The sequence below is a fragment of the Bombus huntii genome, chromosome 9 (assembly GCF_024542735.1).
Source record: "Bombus huntii isolate Logan2020A chromosome 9, iyBomHunt1.1, whole genome shotgun sequence".
NCBI classification, from domain to species: domain Eukaryota; kingdom Metazoa; phylum Arthropoda; class Insecta; order Hymenoptera; family Apidae; genus Bombus; species Bombus huntii.
The window spans coordinates 16,585,124-16,609,437 of NC_066246.1; the positions used below are offsets into that span (position 1 = coordinate 16,585,124).

General features: G+C 34.4%; 1 protein-coding gene and 1 long non-coding RNA gene across 3 annotated transcripts in view; one reads left to right on the forward strand and one right to left on the reverse strand.

The window, feature by feature from the left end:
* Window positions 1-24,314, forward strand: part of LOC126869712 (uncharacterized) — a 55,550-nt gene that overhangs the window by 3,281 nt on the left and 27,955 nt on the right. The window lies entirely within an intron of this gene.
* LOC126869708 (protein tipE) overlaps window positions 5,280-24,314 on the reverse strand; it is a 112,738-nt gene continuing 93,703 nt past the window's right edge. The window contains exons 3-4 of one of the 2 annotated variants that reach the window (XR_007690976.1): window positions 8,738-8,975; window positions 7,532-7,666 (exon numbers count right to left, since the gene is read on the reverse strand). Coding sequence is in view for 1 of the 2 variants with exons in the window: in XM_050626585.1 (XP_050482542.1) it covers window positions 7,408-7,666 (259 nt within the window). In the remaining variant the exon portion in view is untranslated. Of the gene's footprint in view, window positions 7,667-8,737; window positions 8,976-24,314 lie in introns of both variants that reach the window. The other variant, XM_050626585.1, reaches the window with a different exon arrangement.

The following is a 24,314-nucleotide window of genomic DNA, read 5'->3' on the forward strand; positions in this document are numbered from 1 at the left end:
CTCGTGTTCGCTTTCACGTTGCACCATGTAGCGATCATTCCGCAAGACTTTCACCACGCGGTACGACCCAAGGATCTTCGAATGCAACTTTAGCTCTGGACCGCCCTGCGTCCTCTTGATCGCCACCAGTGCCTTCGCACTACCTCAAATTTTCTCTTTGCTGCCTCATTCTCGCTTTTCATTCGCTTCTTAGAACTCGCGCTAGAACTTGTTTGTTCGACTCTACAATTCGCACGATAATACTCTATACATCCTACAAAAACTTCATCAACCGTCCGTGTCGTTTCCACCCGACGCTACCGCGGTTATGTTCGTCGCAACCGATTCATCTAATAAAATTTTGCTCATTACAACGCTGTCCTTGAGACAAGCACTCGTGGGAACTACAACTGCCATATATTCTCTACTATTCTTCTCGATAGGAACATGAAGAGATCCGTTCCTTTTTTCAACTACGATCGGGTTTGCAAAGTCAGATTGAGACTGATTTATTACCTCGTCTTGCTGTATTTCTATATCTACTTTAAACACCTCCGGAAGTCTATTGCAATCTTTTTCCTCTGTTTTACGAATAGAAGCATTTCCTTCCTTTATGTTTAATTCGACGGTATTCCAGAAGTCTGTGCCAATTATCAACGAGTGTGGCATCAAGGTATCTGAAACTACATGTATCGTTATATCGTACGACTCATTATATATCAAAATGTTCGTCGAAAATTCTCCGAGTGTACAATTTCTTTCGGACCCGATACCGCGAAATTTAACAATTTTCTGGCAATCTGGGCGCTCCAATGTTTACATACTGATTCGCTCGCATTAAGGTTAATTCGCTACCGGTGTCTATCAGCGCGTTTAATTCGAAATTTCCGGTCTTTCGCTTTTACCACGCTTCGTCGGTAATAATCGAAACATGCTACCAACCTCTTTAAGGGACTCGCTCAGGTTATCGCGCTTCGATGCGATGTGTCCGTACTCTCTACATTTAAAGCACTTAGGTCCTCTCGACTTGTTCGGGCACTCAGCACTTAAATGATCCTCACTATCACAATTAAAACATCTTCTTTTGTCACTACTTGTTTGTCTCGACTGATTTCGCACTTCTGATCGTTTTCCCATATCGTCCTTGCGTTCCCCAAATTTTGTTTTCACTTTCATGTCCCTTTTCATTGCTTCGTACTGCTTGAAACGTGTCTTCAGCTGCTGCATGTTCCTGGCTCCGTATAACGTAACCTCATTTGTGACCTCATCAGTAATACCCTGAATAATATAGTTGACTAACGACTGTGTATCAACCCCTCCTTGTCACGCAATCTTACGCATATTATACATATATTGCTGCAGACTCTCATTTGCTTTTTTCCTTCTATGCGCCAGCTCGCGATGTATCTGCTGGTCACTCACTACGTTCTCGAATTCATCCTTTAGCGCTTTTTTTAGCTTTGCCCAGGACTTCGTGCATCGTTCTTGTCGTACGAAGCCTGAGCATAGCCTGTGAGAAATTTCTTGGCGTAAGCTACCATGTGGGTATCTGACCAACCACACACTTCTGCTATTTCTTCAAGCCAAACCCTCTTCACTTGACAATCGTTCGTCCTCAATGTTTGCCATTTTTTATTATTTTTTCTCAACACTACACGAATTTCAACGTTCAGCGATATTGTCTTTTATCGCACCACACACCGGCAAATTCAAAACTAGCACGAATAGTTCTGTTAAACGTTTCGCTTTCTATCTTGTCCGATCCCGGACGAGCCCCCAATTGTAGTATCATCAATATAATAATTAGTTGATTAATAATAAATGGATTAAACAGAAAACAATGGTTATTTAACATGAACTAATTGTGACAACGTATTATAATTAATTAACAACTCTCGTCAACACAGATTCAACTCTCTCTCAACAACGCTAACAACACTATCTCGACAACGCAATCCGCACTCTCTGGCTTCTTAACTCATACTGCCGTTAATTTGTTTATGTCCCTTAGCAGTCCTTTGTCTTTTGTCTTAGCCTCATATCTTTTGTTTAAGCCCCATTATGCACATGCTCAGCAACCGCTTGTTTATAATTCGCACGACCCACCCCAGGCCCCTCGTCCACGATGCTACTATATGGATAAAGAAATAGAATGTCTCTGTAAAAATAAAACTTGGATGTTGGTAGAAAGGGTAAAAGGCACATAAGTATTAGATGTAAAATGGGTTTACACGAGAAAATCAGATGACAGGTATGAGGCTAGATTAGTGGTAAGAGGATTTCAACAAAGAAACGTAGTCGATGACATATATTCTCCAGTAGCGAGTAATCAGACCTTCAAGATATTGCTATCATATTGTTGTCAAAATGGATTAATCATTGAGCAAATGGATGTAGAAACTGCCTTTTTAAATGGTGAAGTAAGCTCGGAGGTATATATAAATTAACCAAAGGGATAGGCAGACGGAACGAATAGAGTTTGTAAATTATCGAAAGCGCTTTATGGGTTAAAAGAAAGTCCGAGGGATTGGTATGAGTGTTTAGATAGGTATGTGACGAGATTAGGTTTTAAGAAGAATAACATGGAGTTGTGCCTATATACTCATGGAGAGGGTGAAAATGTTGTTTATTTGCCAATATATGTAGACGATTTGTTGATCTGTAGTAAAAACAAAAAAAAGTTATTAACAGATAAATTTAAAATGAAAGATTTAGGTGAAGTAAGAGAATATCTTGGAATAAATATAGAGTATGATTATATCAAAAATGAAATGAGACTAAGCCAAACAAAATACATTGAATCATTAGCAAATAAATATAAATTACAAAACAGCGAATTCTACTCTACACCTATGGAGACAAATTTAAAAATTGAAAAAGCTGAGATAAATGGAAAGGACATTGGATACAAGAATTTAATTGGTGCATTGCTGTATATTAGTACAAATACCAGACCTGATATAAGTTATAGTGTGAATTATTTAAGTAGATTTCAAGGTTGTTGTAGCGAGACACGTTTTAAATATGTTTTGCGAATATTGAAATATTTGTACCGGACTAGAGATTTAAGGTTACATTATAAAAGGAACGATAGATTGTTATGTGGACACTGATTGGGCAGGAGATCATTTAGATAGGAAATCTACTTCTGTATATATAATTAAATTGTATGGAAATGTAATCGGTTGGAAGTCTAAAAAACAAAGGTATGTGACAAAAGCCTCGACGTATGCAGAGTATGTAGCTCTATCGAAAGCGGCGAGTGAATTAATGTCCATTAGAGAAATTATGAAGGTCTTCAATGTAAATCTAGACAATAACCCTGTAAAAATTTATGATGATAACTCTGGTGTGATAAGTATAGCAAAGTACAGAAATTTCACAAAAAATTCTAAACACATGAAAGTTCATTACCACTACGTTAACGAATGCTTAAAGGGAAATAAGATAAATATAATTAAAGTAGGTACAGACGAAAATACTGCGGATATTTTTCACAGGCACTGTGTAGGGAGAAATTCGAAAGGTTTAGGTCATGGATGAATGTAAAATGAGAGAAATGTAAATAAAGCAATAAGTGTTAAATTTTCTGTTAATTAATTCGACAAGCATGTAAATACGATTAAGTGTAGAGTATAATGTAAGGAGGTGGGTTAGGTAGATGATACATTTACACTGTACATGTGAATGTGTGTGTAAGCGTCAGAGGGCGTCCAGGTCTCAGTTGAGACAAAAGACGATTGGAGGCTGTTAGAAGAATCTAGAAGAGGCGGTTGACAACAAGCGTGCGTGTAAGAAGTTTATCGAGGTCTTCAGAGTGTAATATATATGTGTGTGAATAAACTAAACTATTTGTATTTCCGAATCCTCTCTATACCTTAACAGTATTCCATGCTTTATGTGGCGTACATAAACCGTGTTATCATTAAAGCAGTAATACGATGCTCCCTAGACATGGAGAAATCCACAATGAAAACCGAACGTGTTCCCTGCGAAGAGGCTTCGCTGTCTTTGTGCTCGCGTCAGTTGCGGTTTAGTGACAGATTATGACGCGTCGCAGCGTGTATTGAGCCGCAGCCTCATCGACAGGGAATAACATGGGAGATGAAACGATTGTGTTACCACAAATCCATCGTGATTAAAAGTCACAACGGAGAACTGTCAATCGATATGATCGCGGATCATCGTTCGACTGTGTTGCGTTTCGACATGTGATGGGTATAAAATACAACAAGTTATAGGTATTTTTCGCTTATGATTTAGGTCGGAATCATAAAAGTACCATAGAAATCACGACATTACAAAAAGGGATGTTTCCGTAATATGGGAATTTTTGATTGCAGATTGTTGGTCATTAAATAAAGAATTTCTCTTTAAGAGCTCTAAAATATTTTTTGTAATAAAATGAGTATTAATCTAGAAAACATAAAAATTTGTTTCAACGCACATAAACTTTGATATATTATAGTTTTATATAGAAAACATTATCAGCTAAATAATCACAACAATCGTTTCGACAGGTAGTCATTCCTTTCTTAAAATTCTTGGTAATACCTGAGCATAATTGAGATTCGATCTTGTTGAGAAACGTTTTGAATTTCAATTTTAAATTCGTAAATGATTCAAGAACTACACATATATTGATGTACGTCTTAATTTTCAAACAACCTCAGATATATAGTTCAAAGAAAGTAATTTGCTCAAACGTAAAAGTTCAATTAACGTCATTGTTTCGCGAAATAATTCTACTACTGAACTTTTGTTTTAATAAAGCGATTTGATCACAGACTAATTTCGATCATAGACCAGTATTTATACGGGCAATAGCTTCGAGTATTATTAAACAACCAACATTCATTTCAAATAAACGAAGCACTTACGCAACTACTTAGCAAAGATTTTATTTATACAATCAAACAATCTTAATCAGATTCTATTACGTTATCCCGTAACATAATCACTACTGAATTCATTGATCCAATCTACAGTTCGTCATTTAATACCAGTCAATGGAGTGAATTGATTAACAAAATTTCATAGACTTCTTGATTTGTTATCTGGCTTATAATTTAACGAGAAAGTTTATTAACGGACCCGCGACTGTATGGAAGTTTTAATTGAATGTCCTTGTTTATTTGTTCAAAAGGAAAAGAACAAAGACGCGACAGAAGAACGAGATCTGTCGATTATTTCGAGACTGTAGACGACATTAAGGTGCATTGTATAGGAATTCGTTTCCTCTCAAAAGGGTTGGAAGTTACATAGAGTTCGAAGTTAGCTTCTGAAACTTTTGTTAGTGTAAATAATTCCTTTGTTCCATTACGCAGAGTGCTTCTTCAAAATTAATCGGACTTAACACTTGAACGACGGATTATCATGTTTTAGTTGGCGAGCTCTCGTAGAAATTCTTGCCTATTTCTTGGTGTGCACAATGGATTTCGGATTTCAGTATTACGCTGTAATGACATTCTACAGAATCTTGTACATAGTGTTTCCATTTTAAATTTCCCTTATATTTCTGTAGAAATTGTTGAGAATTTTGGATCTTGATAGCCGTACATGGTATAGGAACGCTAAATTTACACTTGGAATTAATATTAGAATAGTTATATATTTATTTGATGAGCGATTTCTAAGACATTCATCGATACACACTTGCACGCGTTTCAGCACTTTCTTCCATACCCGACTGTTAACCGACTGAACAGTTTACATTCATTTGTTTTCGAGACGCCGCGCACACACATACTTCCACACACTGATATTCACATACAAGTATTTCTACTACGCATCTAATCTAGTCTAGCACATAAAATTATACATATCTCAATAGAAATAAAGATGATTAGACAGAATAGCTGACTTTGACGTAATTAACTACAAGCTGTTATTAACCCATATACAGTTTAACAAATTTAATATATACTGTATATTAAAAAATAGTCTATATTTATAACAATATTCGAGTAATTTTTTAGAATTTAACAAAATAATTCATAGAGTATCATTCAATAATTTATCGTAGAAACATTGCGTGTAGTGTTCATCGTCGTCCTCTTTAAAGTGCAACTCATTTCTTGTATTATACTGTAAACGTGATCTCATCATTATATCCAATAGCATATTACACCTTTTATACATAACGAAATAGATGCTTCAACTTATAATATCTCATCATTCATTAATTTATGCACTTGTTACTCGCCGAAACAATTTGCAAATAAGAATTTACGTAATTTTCGCTCAGAAATTTGTCAGTAAGACATATTTATTTAGAATTAATTGGAAGAAGTTTTATGTCAAAAATTTAATTCCGATCATATTTATTTTCCTCATAAATTCTATTCATCATTATACTTTATATATACTTTATATATTTATACATATCTAAAGCAAAGACTCAAATACAGACTTGTTTTATTTGTTATTATATAAAATAAATAAATATCATAAGAGATACTCCAGATATTTTATATATTTATGTATATTACGTGCATTTTTTGCATTTTTGCATGTTTAAATTTTAAATTCATAAATACATAAATATCGGCAGTCTATTAATGATGGATGATGTTAACGTAATTTTTTATAACTAGTGTGTCTTTCATACCTTCTAACTTGTCTTTGCTGGCGTGGGTCAGTGAAGTGCAGCAATGACATGCAATGAAACGTCGATAGTCAGTATGTCGATTAACGGGAATACCAATTATCTGAATACTAATTACTTGAATGATCGATTATCAGAGAAAGGAACGAATCGAGTGCACTACACCTATGGCACTACGAGACTTACCTACTTGAAGTCGGTTGCGCTTTGAACATCATACCGTTTTACATGGAAAGGTCGTTACGTCCTCTTAAGATAAATTTCATTCAAGTTTCAACAGAGTATATGATTCTATCGATATTTTCATTTTATCAAATTAGTAAGGGTTAATAATAGTTAATTTTTTGAATGATTATGTTTTTTCAAGTAATGGCTTTCTAGCAAACAGTAATAAACAAACGATAGTTCGATTTAACGGTGTTTGAATCTTTTGTTTTCAAACAATTTTATTTGTAACGATGACTTTATAACGTACAATTTTTTGATAGACGCTATGAAGGTAAAATATTGAAGTGTCATAGAAATAGATTTCTATAATAAACATGTACACTTCCACTATCTTCCATAAAATTAAAGAGACAAAATTGCAGTAAAAGGATTCCTTCAAACCTATATTTCTATCATTTAAATGGTTTTGTAGAAATTAAAAGAGACAATAATCTGAATATATTGTAAATAGTGATAACTATTACCTATCTAAAATTATTTATCTTACGATAGTCGGAAATTGACATTAGTCTCCTAAAAGCAATCTTTTCACTGTCTATCGAAGAGCCACCATATTGCGTCTGATTGCTCTTCAATCAAAATTATCTATTTGTCTATGGTGGAAGAGTGGAATAGTTCTCGAGGGAGCGAAGGTCTCGTCGGAGAATCTCGGAAATAATGAGAAAGAATTTCGATCCACTTCTGAGTCTCTGAAAACTGTCGAGTACACGCTTTGACTGTTCGAAGGAGCATAGAAGAGGTCTTCGATGCATCTTACACTGCGGTGAATTGCAACAAATTTCGTTCGTTCCGGGAGAGCGAAGTTCCAATTGGAAACTGCCGCTCGAGCAGTCAGCACTGTTGACAGTAGCTCTGTAACAATACGAAAATCACTGTCAGTTCCTTAGTCAGCACACGGGGATACCGCTACACCGCTGTTTGCCGATCGATTTCGCAGTTGCAGATTCGCCTTCCGCCTTTAATTTCAAACTATTTCTCGCTTCGTGTTTCTTTTACCATTCGATTTAACGCTGAAATTAGCGAAAATTTTCAATCTTCGTGTACGCAAATTTTTCAGCATACTCTACAAATTTCAATATCCTATAGTACGAACAGAAATGGCAATCAAGATGGCTTATCGAGCAAACGGAATTTTATTGTCATATGTTCGGCGAATATCGTTCGTATTCCTCTCTTCATAAAAGTTATTATTTCTCTTGCACATTTTATTATATTAACCCCTTCCATTCGCGAGTCAAACTCGCGATGAAGATTTTGGCCTAAACACGAATATCGCGAGTCTGACTCGCGACCAGATACTTGGGCCAAACGTAAACATAGCAAGCCGAGCTCGCGGACTGTTTTTTTGCCCGTTACGATCGTGACTGAATGTTAGTTCTTGTTTACGAGCACCAATCTGGTTTGTTTATGGTAGCGTGCGTCGATGTCTACCGCTTGGGCCCGAGTTTCGTCGAACTAAATGTCACGGGAAGGGGAAAATGACGGGCTAATTGAACAATCGTAGTACGATTTCTCATTGCCAACTATTTTTGTTGATACCTTTCATCGCTGTCTTTTACTTAAATATACTAACTGAGATTACTAACTAAAATGCTAATTTTCGTACACACCTTTCATATACTTTCGTCGATTCGTTAATAGCTACAAATACCCATTTGCTGCCTCTGATATTAAAATATTCCGGAATTTTGCAACACCATATTACATCTTATAAATTTATAATCACATAATTCTTGCTCATCAATAATCTCGCCGTAAACTAAAAATTTACTTTCGGAGGTTTATTTTGCAGTTGCCCATAAACCAGATCCTCTAAATTTCCTTAATTTATATTTCTGCGGCATTTTACGGTTTCGATAAAGAAAGTATAGTAACGGAGTACCGCGTATGCAGCTTAACCGGATCTTTGATTAAAAGACTTACCTTCTCCTCCTTTCGGAACGGAGGTGCAAAAAACGCGCGGCTGTTAATGACGTCGTTACGCTCCATAAATTCTGCGATAACTGACATTAAACGGGTGTGCGTATGAAGTTTCGGAGCTGAAAATTGCGCGCCACGGAGAACGTTGCCAACGTTCAACAGTCAAACTCGATTTCCGGGAGCTCAAACGAACTGGCTCCAGTGTTCCACGAGATGATAAAAGCTCGTCGATACTGGCGAACTGAAGGAAGAAAAATGCTGTGAGTAAGTTGTCAACAAGAGTGTTCGGGATTTGGAGTGGCCTTTATGACTCGGACAGCACCTCTCCCTTTTTTGGGAAAGCCCGAATTGCCTATTTCCCCAAGCTGTAGACCTTATGCTGCAAACATTATTAAGAGATTAAAAAGACACCTTAAGTGTCAATGGGTCAGGGCATAGGGAAATACCTGGTAACACCAGAGGATATGCACCCCCGAGAGTACAGGTACATCGGGGAAAACCTAGGGGGAAGCTAAGGGGGAAGCGATAACATCTTGGGACAATCTTCGTCAGAGCGTCTTGCCGTTCGTGAAAAATTACATCTTCAGTCTTAACAAAATCGTACAATCGTCGTGATGAGAACATCAAACTCTGCATATATACTAAAAGTGCAAATAAAGTGCCAAACTACACTAGCACTCGATATATTCCATTTACTCCACCTTGAGCGTTAATTCATTCATAATGACTGGTCGCTAGTTAGTTGAGAATTCGCAACAAAGAGAACGTTCGACGTTTCGTGATGAAAAGTGGCGACACGACGCGACATTTCGTATTATAATATTTTCGATGATGCGAGTTGGTTGAATCCGCTTTAGATGTTTGTTTCTCTCGCTATCGTGGATTGACGAAATGATCGGTTCTATGCGATGATCAGGGTGTTGTATAATGAATTCGATTTATTAATTGTGAATTGATGGATTGGCGAGTACTGTATAAGGTGCAGTCTAATGATTGTTGCGAATTGTTGGTTGAGGTGAATTAATCATTGGTTTATATAATGGAACAGTTGTCAATTGACTAGGATAGGAAAAGGAGTGCTACAAAATTTGTCATTTGAAAGAATTATATGTAAAGTATTCGAATACGTTTAAATAGTAGTATAAGTACATACTTCAAGAAATCGGGTTGGATAAGATTTTTGATATTGTATATGTCAATTATAAGTATTCGTGTTTTTAGTTGTATATTATTGGTTACTTTTTGCTATGAGAGTAAGATTAATGAATGAGATATTGTTACGAGAAATTACTTAAGAAAATGGTTATTAACTGCAATTGATAACTTATAGGTGAACAAATGGATTACCATTCATGTCTTTTGATGTATTAATTATCCTCCCTATTTCCTACACAGACACATATATTAGTTTTCAAAGTAATAGGTTAATCGATTAAGATGAGAACACACGAACTGAATACATTTGTAAAATATCAATTTGTATCGTAGTCCTTATTTGTTGTATCGTAATTAGAAATCAATACATTTTTGTTATGAATGATAGAAATATTAAACTAAATGGTTCACTTGGATTATTAAATAATGTTATCAAGTAATTCTATCAAAGCAAAGTATCTAGTAGGAAGTAGCGTGATACTGAATCAGCTGGAAATTAAAATTCTAACAGTCTCTGAAGTGTGAAAATAATCTTTGTTTGGAAGTACGAGGAAGCTTGTATACTCAAAGATATTCTGTGACAACAGAAGATTAGCTGTATGTCGATTAGCTGACATTGATATTAATCAAGTCTGAGTTGATGTTGGTATTAATTAATCCACATCCACATTTCAGCTGTCACTTTATTCTTAGATATTGGTCGCAGCCTAATTACAAAATTGTTGATCTTTTTCAGCGACAAAATATCTTCAGAATAGAAAACGAGAAAGAGTTTAATTCTCAAAAATCTTCCCGAATGTAATTTCCTTATGCTTAAAATTTTATTTTCTTCAAGGATTTTTACTAAAAGATTTTTATTTTAGAATTAATACACTTCGCTTATCATCGAAACAGAATATATTTATATTTTCTACTTGACGAATATTCTTCAAAACTATGACGATCGTAGAATTAGGCAGTAATCAAATACCATGAGGGTGTATTAGGAAATAACGTTTCCTCAGAGGGTTAAGAATATAGATTTAACATCGCGTCGCGTCGGTAGTGGATGTATAACATAGAACTGGAAGATTAACTATTGTAGGATTAGATGAAATGATTCTAAAAGTACTGACGAAGGGAAGCTACATAAGATGACATCTTAGTTTATTCAGAAGCTCCATTTTAACTCCTTCCCCTACTTTATCGAGTCAGACTCGGGATGAAGATTTTGGCCCAAACGTAAACATTGCGAGTCTGACTCGCGACCAGATACTTGGGCCAAACGTAAACATAACAAGCCGAGCTCGCGGACTGTTTTTTTGCCCGTTACGATCGTGACTGAATGTTTACGAACATCGGTCTGGTCTGTTTACCGCTTGGGCCCGAGTTTCGTCGAACTAAATGGCACGGGAAGGAATTGATATCCATTATCCAGTATCTATTTTAATACGTGTATTATGCAAATCTATGAATTGTAAATAATAACTAGTGATTTCTTTCAGTATGTATTATTATGATATGTTCTGGACCGAGAGAAGAACATTTATAAACATGTTAAACTAGAGTGTACATTTTAGGCTTTACTGGATTTTAAAGTAAGAACTTTTTTTGTTCTTTTACAGGAAACTTTTTCGTTGCAGTTAAAGATTTTCTCTGATCAGTGAAACGAAGTTTTCGTACATTGAAAAGCTTTTTATAAATTGAATCCTTTTTTAACGTTAAATCGATGTCTTTTGTGCAAATCACGGTTGGCTTACTATTATCAAGATACATTTCTACCAATCACTCGGTAACTTTTATCTTATTTATATAATAAAGATTTATTAAACTCTGTACTTCTAAATGTATCTTTTCGATATTTTCCTAATTTCAAAAAGATCGTTAGAAGATAAATTCTTTTGTAACGTTAAATTGAACTCCATCATGCACATCACACCAGACCAATAACTATCAAAATACATTTTAATAATTGACAAGTACTAACTATTTAGTTATTCAGTTATTCATTTCATTTCATTTACTATAAAATGAGGATTCTATCGCAGACATGTCCATTTGTGTCTCGTTTAACGTACATCAGTCCTCAATCATCGCTTTCAAATCCATTTTCTGTATCAGCAGGTTCTCTTTCCATACACAGAGATCTCGAAATATGCCCCGAAATACATCAAAACGACACCCGTGTAAACCACCAAGCGACATGAGTCCTCGGGACTCGCTATTTTACCGCACGATACACGTTATCTCGTCATACGTCAACGGCGTCGAGTTCGTCATATTCATCATATTCTCCTCGTTAAGTCGACTCCTCTTCATTTAGTAGCAATGAAATGTTGTCAATTTTCACGTTTTCTATACTTATTAGGAAAACATAGGAGAAAGTAATAGAGATGAAATAAATTTACTCGTGTCAGACCGTGATTTATTCGGCTGATACGATGAAATCAGTTTATGCAAATATTATCGCAATCGAATTGGTTTGGCAACACGCCCGGTCGCGCGTGCTACTGAATCTTGCAACGACGACTCGGATTTCTGGCGCATTAGTTTTGGTGTTACGGCGCGAATACAACCAGGGAATGTAGCCTAAAATTTTCGTCTAGGGAAGATTTAAGGCCCCTATGCAACGGCAAATAATTAGGACGAACGTGTTTTGGCACATGACTGTGGACGTTTAGTAACACGCCACCGGGCGAAATCGAGATTGATCGCCGTAAAGGGTCGTCATTGGCGTCTAGTCAATCCGATCGATAGATTTTTTGAACTGGTTGTCGTTGAATCGAGGATAGTAGCGCAGTAAAGTTATGAAGAATACTCTGATTTTTTCAAAAATTATCAGTGAATTTTGTTTTTAATTTGCATTGAGATTGCAAAGGGTCAAATATTTTTTTGGTATCTTTATTTCCTATAATTATCATAACAAATAATTTTCTTTCTATATCATGAAATGTAAAAGAATATAGAATTGAACAATCTCAGAAGAAGGTATAAAGTTAGAAAGCTTATTTTGTAATTTCCAGAGCGCAGAAATATATACTTGTTCGATTTTGTCTTCGCGATTCGATTAATATCGTCATAAGATAAAAACGATATTTATATACCCCTTATCCTAATTTTATTTTTGAAGGAGTTGATCCGTAAAAAGTTATTTTATACTGCTTCGTTTATTATCGCATGATTATAAAGAAAAACATATAACATATCTAGAAAACATTAATGCTTCTACATTTTTTTCTCTCATTAATATACCCTACACGCTTTTCATAACGATAGAATCAAATAAAAGACCATTATATTTTCGAACGGTCTCACGTCGTAAAATATTGACTTGTTAATCATGAATCTCGCGAGGGTAGAACCAGCACTCGGTGCCATTAAAAATCATTCACAGTTCGTTAGCCCGCAGGCGACCGAGCGTAATGAAGATCCAAAAGACGAGATGTCAGAGAATCGACGTCTTGCCCGCGTTGTGAGAGCGTTTTGGCACGTGCGAGTATGCGAATGCGAGATAATGCGAACGCGTCTAATGAAGCAAATAAAAGATGAGCGCAATTAGCGCGACGGCGTACCCGGCATTTTTTATTATCCTCCAGTCGTGTGCATGTCGGAACAGACACACGAACGTTCGGCTTCCCGCGGAAATTAATGATCCGCCTCCTAACCCTCTGGGCTACGTCGTGATGAACACAGTGACGAATCGTCGAGTTCATTCAAGTATGTGCTCGAGGAATTCAGTGAATTAACATTCGCCTGGTATCAGAGTGAGCCGCGTTCCACGAATTTTTCGTCTACCATGGAACAATGTTCCATGGTGGCTGTTACACGCGTTTAATGACCCACCGACATTCCCAAAGGGGCTTTCTTCGGTTCATCTTTCTGATGTTTCTTCGTCTTGATGGCTTTCAACATTCCGAAAACGGTTCTCTTTCGTTCGTATTTTGATAAGCTTCTTTAGGTTAATTGCCCGTTCTTCTTCATTATGTAGGTGCTTTTTTTCTAGATTCTAAGGAACAACTTTTCATTGAAATATTTTGGAAAATGTGGATTACGAAATAAATTTTAAGAGATAGATAATATTATGGTTCCTCTCACACAATTATGACAAATAAAAAGCATAGAAATATTTAGAGAAATACAATATAAAACATAATATAAAAAATATAAAAGTAAGAAGATAAAAATCTACTCGCATAAAATTATTATGTACTTTTGAGGATTAGGGTGAAACGTTAATGAAGAACAGAATGAAATTGAATCATGGTCGTAAAAGGAGAACATATGTTCCCTAGTGAATGAACAAAATTAAAAATGTTAACCACGCGCGTGCTTTCTCTTTTACTGCTTTAATTAATCCAAGAATAGCGTCAGCGTTTACACTTGTAATTTAGCTTTTATTACATTCATCACGAAGACAGTTGCTAGAATTGTAAGTCACTTTACATCCACGTACATTCTTTTATAAAATTAAAGTAATTAGAATGAAGCAGATAAACAAAGCAAAGCGGCTTCTTTATCTACCCTTAATTATTACAACGAGCACTTTACTTACGATGTAATAGGAGTTTGACATATTTTTTACATTAAATTCTATATATCGTTGTAAATTTCACTAAATTTCTCATATAAAACATATTCGCAACATAATTATTAATATAATTTATCGCCATTAAACCCGTATTTTAATAATATAAGAATAAAAAATTCAACCACGATTCTAATTGCTTTAATAAAAAAAGAAACAAGATACCATATCGAAAAATAATTTCACCGCTCCACACGAAGAATGAAACTTTGAAGAATCATAAAAAGTATAACGAATAGCACGTAGTGCTTCGATTCCCACGGTGGGGACTAAATACCGAGACGACGAGAATTAGCAACTTAATCTGCCGAGAGGGAATGAAACTTGACGAAATGGAATGAAAACGGCCATCGATGGAGAATTTGTACGAACGATCGGTCCGATATTTTGCGGCTTCGCGAGAACTGGAACGTCGACAGTTCTTACTTCTTTTTCACGCTTCCGCGTCGGCAATGATCGATAATTCATGCACACTCGATTGACGGTGCCGTGGGCTGGTCTCTCCCTTAAAAAGTGGAACATCAGTCGAAGCTGTGTGACAGCAGAAAATCTGAAATCGATATTCCGACCGCTTGCTTCTCCGACTCGCGAAACTCGCGTATCCTCGATTCGCTTGAAAGAACCTCTTATCCGCGAGATCAAAGCGAGAACAAAGATTCCTGATAACGTGGATGAGTGTATACCCTTCTACAAGACTTTGAATTTATTCCGACGATCGTCTTGGTTCGTTTCGTCGGCTTCTTTTGTACAATTACCGTATGCTTATGGCGAATATGAATGAAAAACGAATAGGATATTTGTGCGTTTGATAATGGTATACTGCAGGAATTTTCATTTGTGCTTCTTTGATCTTGATGAAAAAGGTTTTGGTGATGTTGGCACATGTAGTAAAAGATAAATGAATACATCAGAACTCCGTTTATATGGTCTTTTCGGAAGGCAAATGAATCTCTCAAAAGTTATACCGATTATCTCTATCTTTTATAAACCTATCGATTTCACATTGTTCAAGCACATGATTAACCCCTTCCCGTGCCATTTAGTTCGACGAAACTCGAGCCCAAGCGGTAGACATCGACGCGCGCTACCATAAACAGACCAGATTGGTGCTCGTAAACAAGAACTAACATTCACTCACGATCATAACGGGCAAAAAAGCAGTCCGCGAGCTCGGCTTGTTATGTTTACGTTTGGCCCACGTATCTGGTCGCGAGTCAGACTCGCAATGTTTATGTTTGGGCCAAAATCTTCATCGCGAGTCTGACTCGCTAAAGTACGGGAAGGGGCTAACATTCAACACGTTAATAAGAAATCTTATTTTCGTAAATCTGTAGCGGCACATGAGTCAGAGGACATTTCAAATCATGTTGTTGTTTTGCCTCGGAGTACCAAGACCGTTAGATTACAAGTAATGTAAGAACAAATAAACTCCGGGCAAAACAATGTTGCCGCTACATGTAACCATCGAATGAAGACGAATTTGAATTTTCCGGCTCTCCCCCGACCAGTATAATAAACAGAATTCGTCTGTAAATAATTTATTTATTTATTCAAAATACATTTGACGGACAAAATCTATCTATTCTATAGCCCAAACAATTGTAGATTCTAAAGAAAATTGAAAAAAATAATGTCTATTATTATCATTCTTCTATGGATCTTAATTTATGGAATTAATCGGTATGTTTATATACTAAGAGTTCATTGATTCTTTCTAATATCTACGACTTTTTATTCACATAATAAGAGTTCAGATTCAGATAAGTGAATTCAGCCAATAGAAGTATATTTAATCAGGCACTAACAAACATTTTATTAACATAAATGAAGTTCCCTGTAATATTTGCAAATTGAATTTATTAGACAAACAATAAACTTACAAAAAGAAGAAAATAAAATGAAGATATAAGAAAATAGTTAAAATAATATTTATTCTTCGTGTGTGTAAAGTCTTTTCATATTTTCAAGATTTCGTATGCATATTTTTTGCATATACAGAATTCACAACGTGCTATAGAAAAAATTGAAACGTGTTACACGACTGTATAGTCTACACAAAGAGTTTATATTTTCCGTTCGTGTTTGAAATCCTGTTCGCTTCCATGAATCACGAGATCAAAGCACAAGAAGGATTTCTGATACAGTAGTATTTCAAACACCAAAGTATTCTGTTATTCCTTCCATTTCTGTATGAAGGAGAACGCAGGCACAAGATAACAGTTTGCCGATATAAAATATAGTTTTGTATAAAAATATCTAAAAAAAATGATTACATACTATTTAAGTGGAATGTTTGACAAATAATTATTTAAATAATTTACTTTTTGTGGTTCTTATAAAAATATTAAAATATTCACGCCTTGGCTTATACTAAAAAGAAAATAAGTTTTCCTTGAATTATTTAACTATCAAGCTCAACCCTTCATTTGATGTACCTAAACTAATGTCTTTAAACTAATGTCTTTTGAATTAATAATAAATTGATAGAGATGATTCATCATTCCCAGCTGTTATTTTTCGTTCCATTTAAAATAGAATTTATTTGGATTTGCTACAAATTTCATATTCGTTAATGCAATTATTAACTTTAGAATAATCATTAAATATCTTTATGTAATAAAATATATTAAAATGGAGAAACAAATTTATTTAAATTTAAAATTACTTGAAAATTCCCGAAACGCAATGACGCTTTCAAATTGCATTAATTCCAAAATTTAAACATGACGATAATCTCATTTTCAAAAACGCAAGGTTAAGCGTATCTCATTAATTTGAAATTAAAACACTGTGCGACTAATAAACGGGTAATGTAGTAATTATGTAGATGCAGGGTACAGCATTTTACGCAAACTATTATTCTAATTGTAAATTCACTACACATTATATTTGTGTCGTGTCCAGAGTCGTGTCACGTGTCGATAGTCAACGTGCTTTGTAGGCAAGTCAACTACAAGTTATGCCTAACACGAATGTGTAATTATTCGTAGTGTGGGACACGAACTGTGTAGAAGTTTATAAAAGGCCATCAAGTATCCAAAGAACTAGTTACTTTAATAAAATTGGGACACAGTTTTTGGTATTTTCGTGTCATGTAATTGAAGGTCGCGTATTAAATTACAACAATATTCTGATTTACAAATTCTATTTAGTTATTACAATAATTCAAACTTCTAAATTCTAATAAACTCATTTCTAATTGGCCCATTTTTGCTAACTGTTTTCCTATGAAATTAAAAACTAAAAAGAGTAATTTCTTATGTTTATTTTTACATTTTCAAAAGAATTTCTATTTGCTAATTATAATGCAAATTATAATGGATGATAAAAAATTCAAATAAATTTCTTCTTTACGGTCTCCAAATGGAAACGACGATAATAAAAATTTTAAAAACTTCGTTATTTGGCAATTTACATCTAAGCGAATTTTTATTTGAAGTGTAATATCGTAAAGTAGTTTGAACTAGAGATCGGTTGAAATTAGAAAAAACCGTGTATGTCGTCTTTCTGTGGTTCGTTTACATTTAAGAGCGCCTATGTGACTAAAGTCATCGAGTTCTTACATAGGTATGAGAAAAACAATAGATAACGTTAGATCAGAAGGACGGTTTCGTGTTTCAAGGTGGGACGACCGAAAGGTCAGAGTATGCGAGTCGAAAAGTGTGTGTGTTGCGAGAGTCAGAGTTGATCGAGACATCGAAGAGTAGAGTTGAGAGAATTGATCGAGTTGTTAGAGAGAGAGAAAGAGAGAGAGAGAGAGTGTTAGATTCGTTGTGACGAGAGTGGCCAAATAACTGTAAAGTTATTTGATATAGATACGAGTATCACATTTAGTTTCAGTTAAACAAATATCGTTTCTGTCCAATTTATATTTGTATATTCAATTTAATATTAATAAATTGTAAGCAATCGAGAAAAAATTTATATCTTTATTTTCCGATATTACAGAAATATTATTAAAATACTTTCATATCCAATATGGAATAGTTTTGCATAATTTGGCCTGAAGTTGTCCCCACTATAGAATTCAAAGGGGGTATGGAAAAAAATATAAGAGGAATAAAGGTAAGGAAGTGATTAGATAAGTTAACTATTGTATTAGCTTATAATCATAAAGTTATATTATGTCAGACGTGCATATCACTGTACCGTATATCTTCGCTATGATACGGTTATTTATATAATGGAAAAAGTTTCCGAAAATTTCTCCTCTATAATGGAAGTTAATTGGCACCGGGGAACTTGCGAACATGTGCGATTGTTTGAATCCCCTAACTTTTAGTGTAAGTTTATAACTAGAATTAAAAATTTATAAAGTAGAACCTTTAATTATAGAATTATACCAAATTATTGAAATTATCTGTTTCGTAAGAGTTTATGAATATCAAGATTTCAAGATAATGGTATTAAATTATTATTTCGTTTTATAATAGCTTTATATATAGTATATTTGTATAGTATATTCGTTTTATAATAGCTTTATAATAGCTTTATAATAGCTACATATATTTCCTAATTAATCATATTAATTCACATGGTTAAATCGTGCAAATTGATTATTTTAAAATTCTCATGGAAGATTCTCGTAAACTTAATTAACATAGAACCCAATGAAACTCTGAATTGAATCTACTTAAACGGTAGTACCTTCTAACTTCAAAATAACATACGATAACGTTTTAATGAATTACACAAATAATAATCCAATAATTCTGATTTATAATAAGTCTACTCTCTCACCTTATTTGAAGATAACGCAATGAAAATTCCTACGTATGTATATTTTCTTATATTAAATTCCAAAATGTTCTAACAAACCCCAGGTCAATTTTCAGCTAGTTTGACACAGTAGTCACAATATCCAATACTCAATATACGTGCTAAATCGACACCACACGCTGAAAATATACGCTCGAAAGTGAAACGTAGGATTGTCGACATGGGTTTCAGTAAATCTTTGGTAGATCGTGACCAAATGCAATCGGTCAAGTCGCCGCGGCAATTACGAAGCAATTACGCGCATGTTTGCGTGCGCGCACGTGTTCTACGCGATGTTTTGATGGCCGTAAGTGCATCGAATGCTCTGAGACCGCGTGTCGCAAACAGCGAACCGTAGTATTTGCTATGAAAAGTGATAGCGGCCAGCAGTTATGTGCGACCAATGCAAGCGATCCAGGTCAAAGTTATTCTACTGCCGCACTATAAAGCAGTCATGCCGAACCCTTCTTTCGCCACCCTTCTTCCTTGTTCCATTCTTTCATGAGTTGCAGAGTATCGAATATTCATTGCGTTTTTCCATTTGTATCTTGGATACTGTCGCACGCTTTCAGACAACATTTAGTTATTAGCTTCATTATTGATTACTTTCTAAAAACTAGCTAACATTGATAGAAACATTGAATAGATATATTTAGACTAGAAAAATAACGTTGAAAATTGTGATAAAGAAAAAGAAATATTAAGTTTATGTTCTTATTTGCATTCGAATTCTACTAGGATTTAAATATCGAGAATGTATTATATCTAACTATAGGTGCAGTTGTAAAATATTTTATCGAACTGATTTTAAAAACGGTGAGAGTTTTAACTAACGTCCTATATGAATGCAAACTTCCATATTCAAGGATTAGATAGAAAAATTTACAGTACAAGTATGTTGTTTTGGTTTTTTCAAATATTTATAAGGATGAACAATGGAATATGTTTGCCAATACGAACGAACGTATTCAACGAACATGAAAAAAATTGTTGAATATGGAGCTGTAAAGTATTTCAAATTCGATAGAAAAATAATTTCATAAATAATGACAAAATGTACTCGGTGCGACCAAATCTGCATGTAAAAAACACGTAATTTTAAAGAGAGTTAAGTAACACGAATATGAAATAAGATAACTGTTAAACTTTTATTTAGAGCAAAAGTTATGTTCCACAAGTTTCGAAGGTACGAAAGGAGATAACGAAATGTCTTTACACGACAGGTTGGGGCCGACGTGAACGGAATTTTTATTGGATCGTCAAAATTATTGGTCAATTTATAGGGAGCTGCTCATAATTTCTGAAAGTAATATCGAGAGTATATTATATCTGCTACTTAAAGTAAAACCAAATTTTGATGAACAGAAGGTACGTAAAGAACAAACGACATGAGTTCTTTCTGAATTGTACTATCATTGAAAATGGCGATATTAGTCAAGTACAGTTTATAATACTAATCAAACGAATAAATTAAAAATGATATACTCTTACGCCATTAGTAACTTCGCATTTATATATTGGTAATATGAATATTGGGACATTTTCTTCTCTAATCTTATGACATATTGATCAAGTATACTTTTCGTGGAAATTACCATTTGGAGCGAAAAATTTAGACTCCGATAAAAGCAATTTCTTATTTTCAGAACTACGTTTCGCGTACGTATTTCTATCCCTGCCCTATTTTTATATTTTTATTTCTATTAAAAGTTTACTGTACTGAAAGTAAGTTATTTCGTTTAATTGATGCCACGATCTTGTGATACAATTTTTTATTAATTAACGTTAATTTCATTACATTTATTTAAAATCTTTCTTTAAAAATAAAGGAATAAATAAAATATTCCAAAGAAGTCATTCACAAAATAGTTTTCTCATAGCCTACTGAAAACTATAGATAAATATTTTATTAACTTTCTTTTAACGAAGTTAAATTTTTATTTATTATTTTACCAGAACGAATAATTCATCATTGTTTCGCAAAATATTTCATGTCACAGCTTATCTCTTAAATACATTCCTATTTGACATTACATGCGGATACATAATGCTCGTAGATATAACGTGGTAGACACGTAACACTTGTAGTAAACATAGTGTAACAGACATATAATATTAATTACTAGACCGCGGATATTCATGTAAATTCATATTCGTATGAGCAACAATAATTGTAAGGAAATAAAATCTGAATAGAAACCTGTTTCATTCTTAAAATCTAACAACGAGTAGTTTATATATAGTAAACATTCCCCAATTACGAGATTAGTGATGATATACAACCAATCAGATAAAATAATTTATTGCATTGTCAGAACAATTACACAAATTCCATTTGTTTGACAGATAATCTTTCTTCCCAGATATAAAAAGATACAGAAAAATTAAAAAATAAACTTTTTATTATCATATACTTATTCTATAGTCATGCAACGCATACATTCATATTTTCTACAGTTGGAAAAATCATGCACCTAAAGAACGAAAAAGAAAATCTTAATTTCAAGCATTTATTCGAAACTATTTATTCGTTGGTGTACTTACCACTAAACAGGAGGTTTATTTTCCCTTTTATCGAATCGTGCCATCGAGAGACACGCGCTATTTCATTTTTATCTTAATGTTTATCCACCTGTTCTCATTCTCGCTTACGAAAAGCATTCCACGCGCTCTTCGTTATGTTTTCATTGTTTATTCGATATGTACCGTCATCGAGGTCAATCTTGCCCCATGGAGCAACGATCTACTTATTTAAACTTATACAAATCTAAGAAACGCATACAACTGGTTCTTTAGGTGTTAGATTATCATTTGATAATCTCGTACTTTCACTTCATACAGCACTTCGTAGAAGGAGAAAGCAAGATACGGAAAACTAACATTCCATCTGTGTTCCCTTGTCACCTCCTTTACTTTTGTTCGCCATTATTGTCATTTCCGTGTCGCTGTACTTGTTATTGTACATAGTACACATACGCAATAGAAGGTTAGAATTATGTTTATCTCTGACATGAGATATGGGATTGTAATTATCTCTATTTGCGTTATCCAATGAAGGGAATAGCTTAAACGATATACGTATCACTTTTTGTTATTCGTGTTTTTTAATGTGTAAAGTTTTTATTGAGAATGTATAATTGGAAATTTGGATTTGATTAATCCTTTCGCTTGGAGTACCGCTTATAGGCGGCGACCGTGCGACGACTCCTGGGTCTGACACCCCATATATCCGATATCCAAATGATGCATATACAAGTGCTATCTGTAGTCAATAATATATTTTTTTGTTATCGGCATCTTCTGTTGATTTCATTGACATATTGGATTAAACACTTCTTAAAGTTACTCATTGTTGAAACAACATCAAAACTTTTCACGCAATATATTTCAAACATCCAAACAATCGTATACTGTTTCATGCTAGAAAAAATCTATTAGATTCATTGACAGTGAAACGATATTTCATACACGGTTCTTGCAAGAATTATTGTCATTTAAGGCTTAGGAAAACGTATATATAGCAACCACGTGCACTGTGCGTATTTCTGGCGCGCGTTTCCATTCAGTGACAGTACTTCGGCGGACTGGACTGCCGAAGCGAAAGGGTTACTCCTTTGATGGTACACTAAAATGAAGAAGAATTTAGAATTAATAATTTGGAGAGTAATAATATAGATAAAAGAATTACTCTACTCAAATCGGTGAAAAGAGAAAAAATTAATACAACAAAGTTTATTTAAGTCTTCAATCAAACAACTTTCCATCCAAGAACTGCAAAATACAAAAACGCTTTGTTAGTAAATCTGGGATCAGCAAACGTCTACGAATATCTACAAGACAAAGCTACCAAGAAATCGGTCGAAAGAATATTTAGCCCAGATTAGTCTCGTAAGTACAATGCAGAATATAGACCAGAGATTTTGTTCTCTGTTCTCTGCATTCCTCTTTATTACAAACGAAAGGAACTTAGTAATCTCGCGCCAAGCAGGCAGAAACGCGACTCACGGAGAGGAAAAAAGAACGTGATGTTTCAACGATGGCTGTTCGTCGTGCAGCTGTTGAAAAGCTTACTTTAAAAGTCTCCGTGACCGTGTCTCACAGCCACTTTTGTCATGCTCCTGTTGCTCGATTTTTCTATGAACCGTTTCATTGAGACGACGACGACGATGTCAGCTGGAAGAATTTACGCGAAACGGAAACTGGAAGAGATCGTGGAATGCAGTTTGAGATAAAAACGAGAAGAATCTTTATTTTTCTAGATCCTTTATTATTAACAGATCGAATTTGTTGATTAATGTTTGTGACATAATATTGCAATGTTACATATTGTTTTGTATCTGTTCGTCAAATTGGAAAGAGCGAATGAAAAGTGTAAAAATGTGAGATGTTTGGAAATATGTAATTGTTGAAGAAATATGAGTTTGAATATCAGTTTGGTAGACTGAACGCTTTGTTAATTATATATTCAGATTACACATGAAGTATAAAGTAACGAAGTTTTACATCAGTTCGCTATTAATTCAATTTTACTAAATTAATTTGATTTACTGCGTTATATTTTAATCGATACCAAACATTAATTAAAAAATGAACAAAGACATTAATTTAACTTCAAATATTTCTGGCAAGTATGAAGCTGAATTCCAATTTAAAATAAAAAGAAACCCATAATTTTATGGTGTTTAGGAAATATGTAAGAAAATGAAAACAAAACATATATCAAGGTTAAATTTATAAGTGCTTTCAAATCTTATCCTGTATTTCCTGAAAAAGAAAAGAAATGTACTTGTACACTGCTGGAAAATTTATTTGCTCAAATTACAAGCGATCAATACTTGTTAAAGAGTATTAACTCGTCAAAGAATGGTCCAACTTCCTTTGCAAAAGAATACAAATTTTGAAATGATCGTGTAAAGTACTCGTACCAGATTGCTCGTCGAATCGAAGGGCTGTTATAAAACTTGAATGTTTCCGTTTTATCGCGTGGCGAGAAGAACAAAAACGAAGGTGCTCGCCAAGTGCCGATTGGTTACAGAAAGTTGAATGGGTATAGTAAAAAAGAGTAGAGGGGAGGGGGGATTCCACTCGAAAGAACGAGAATTT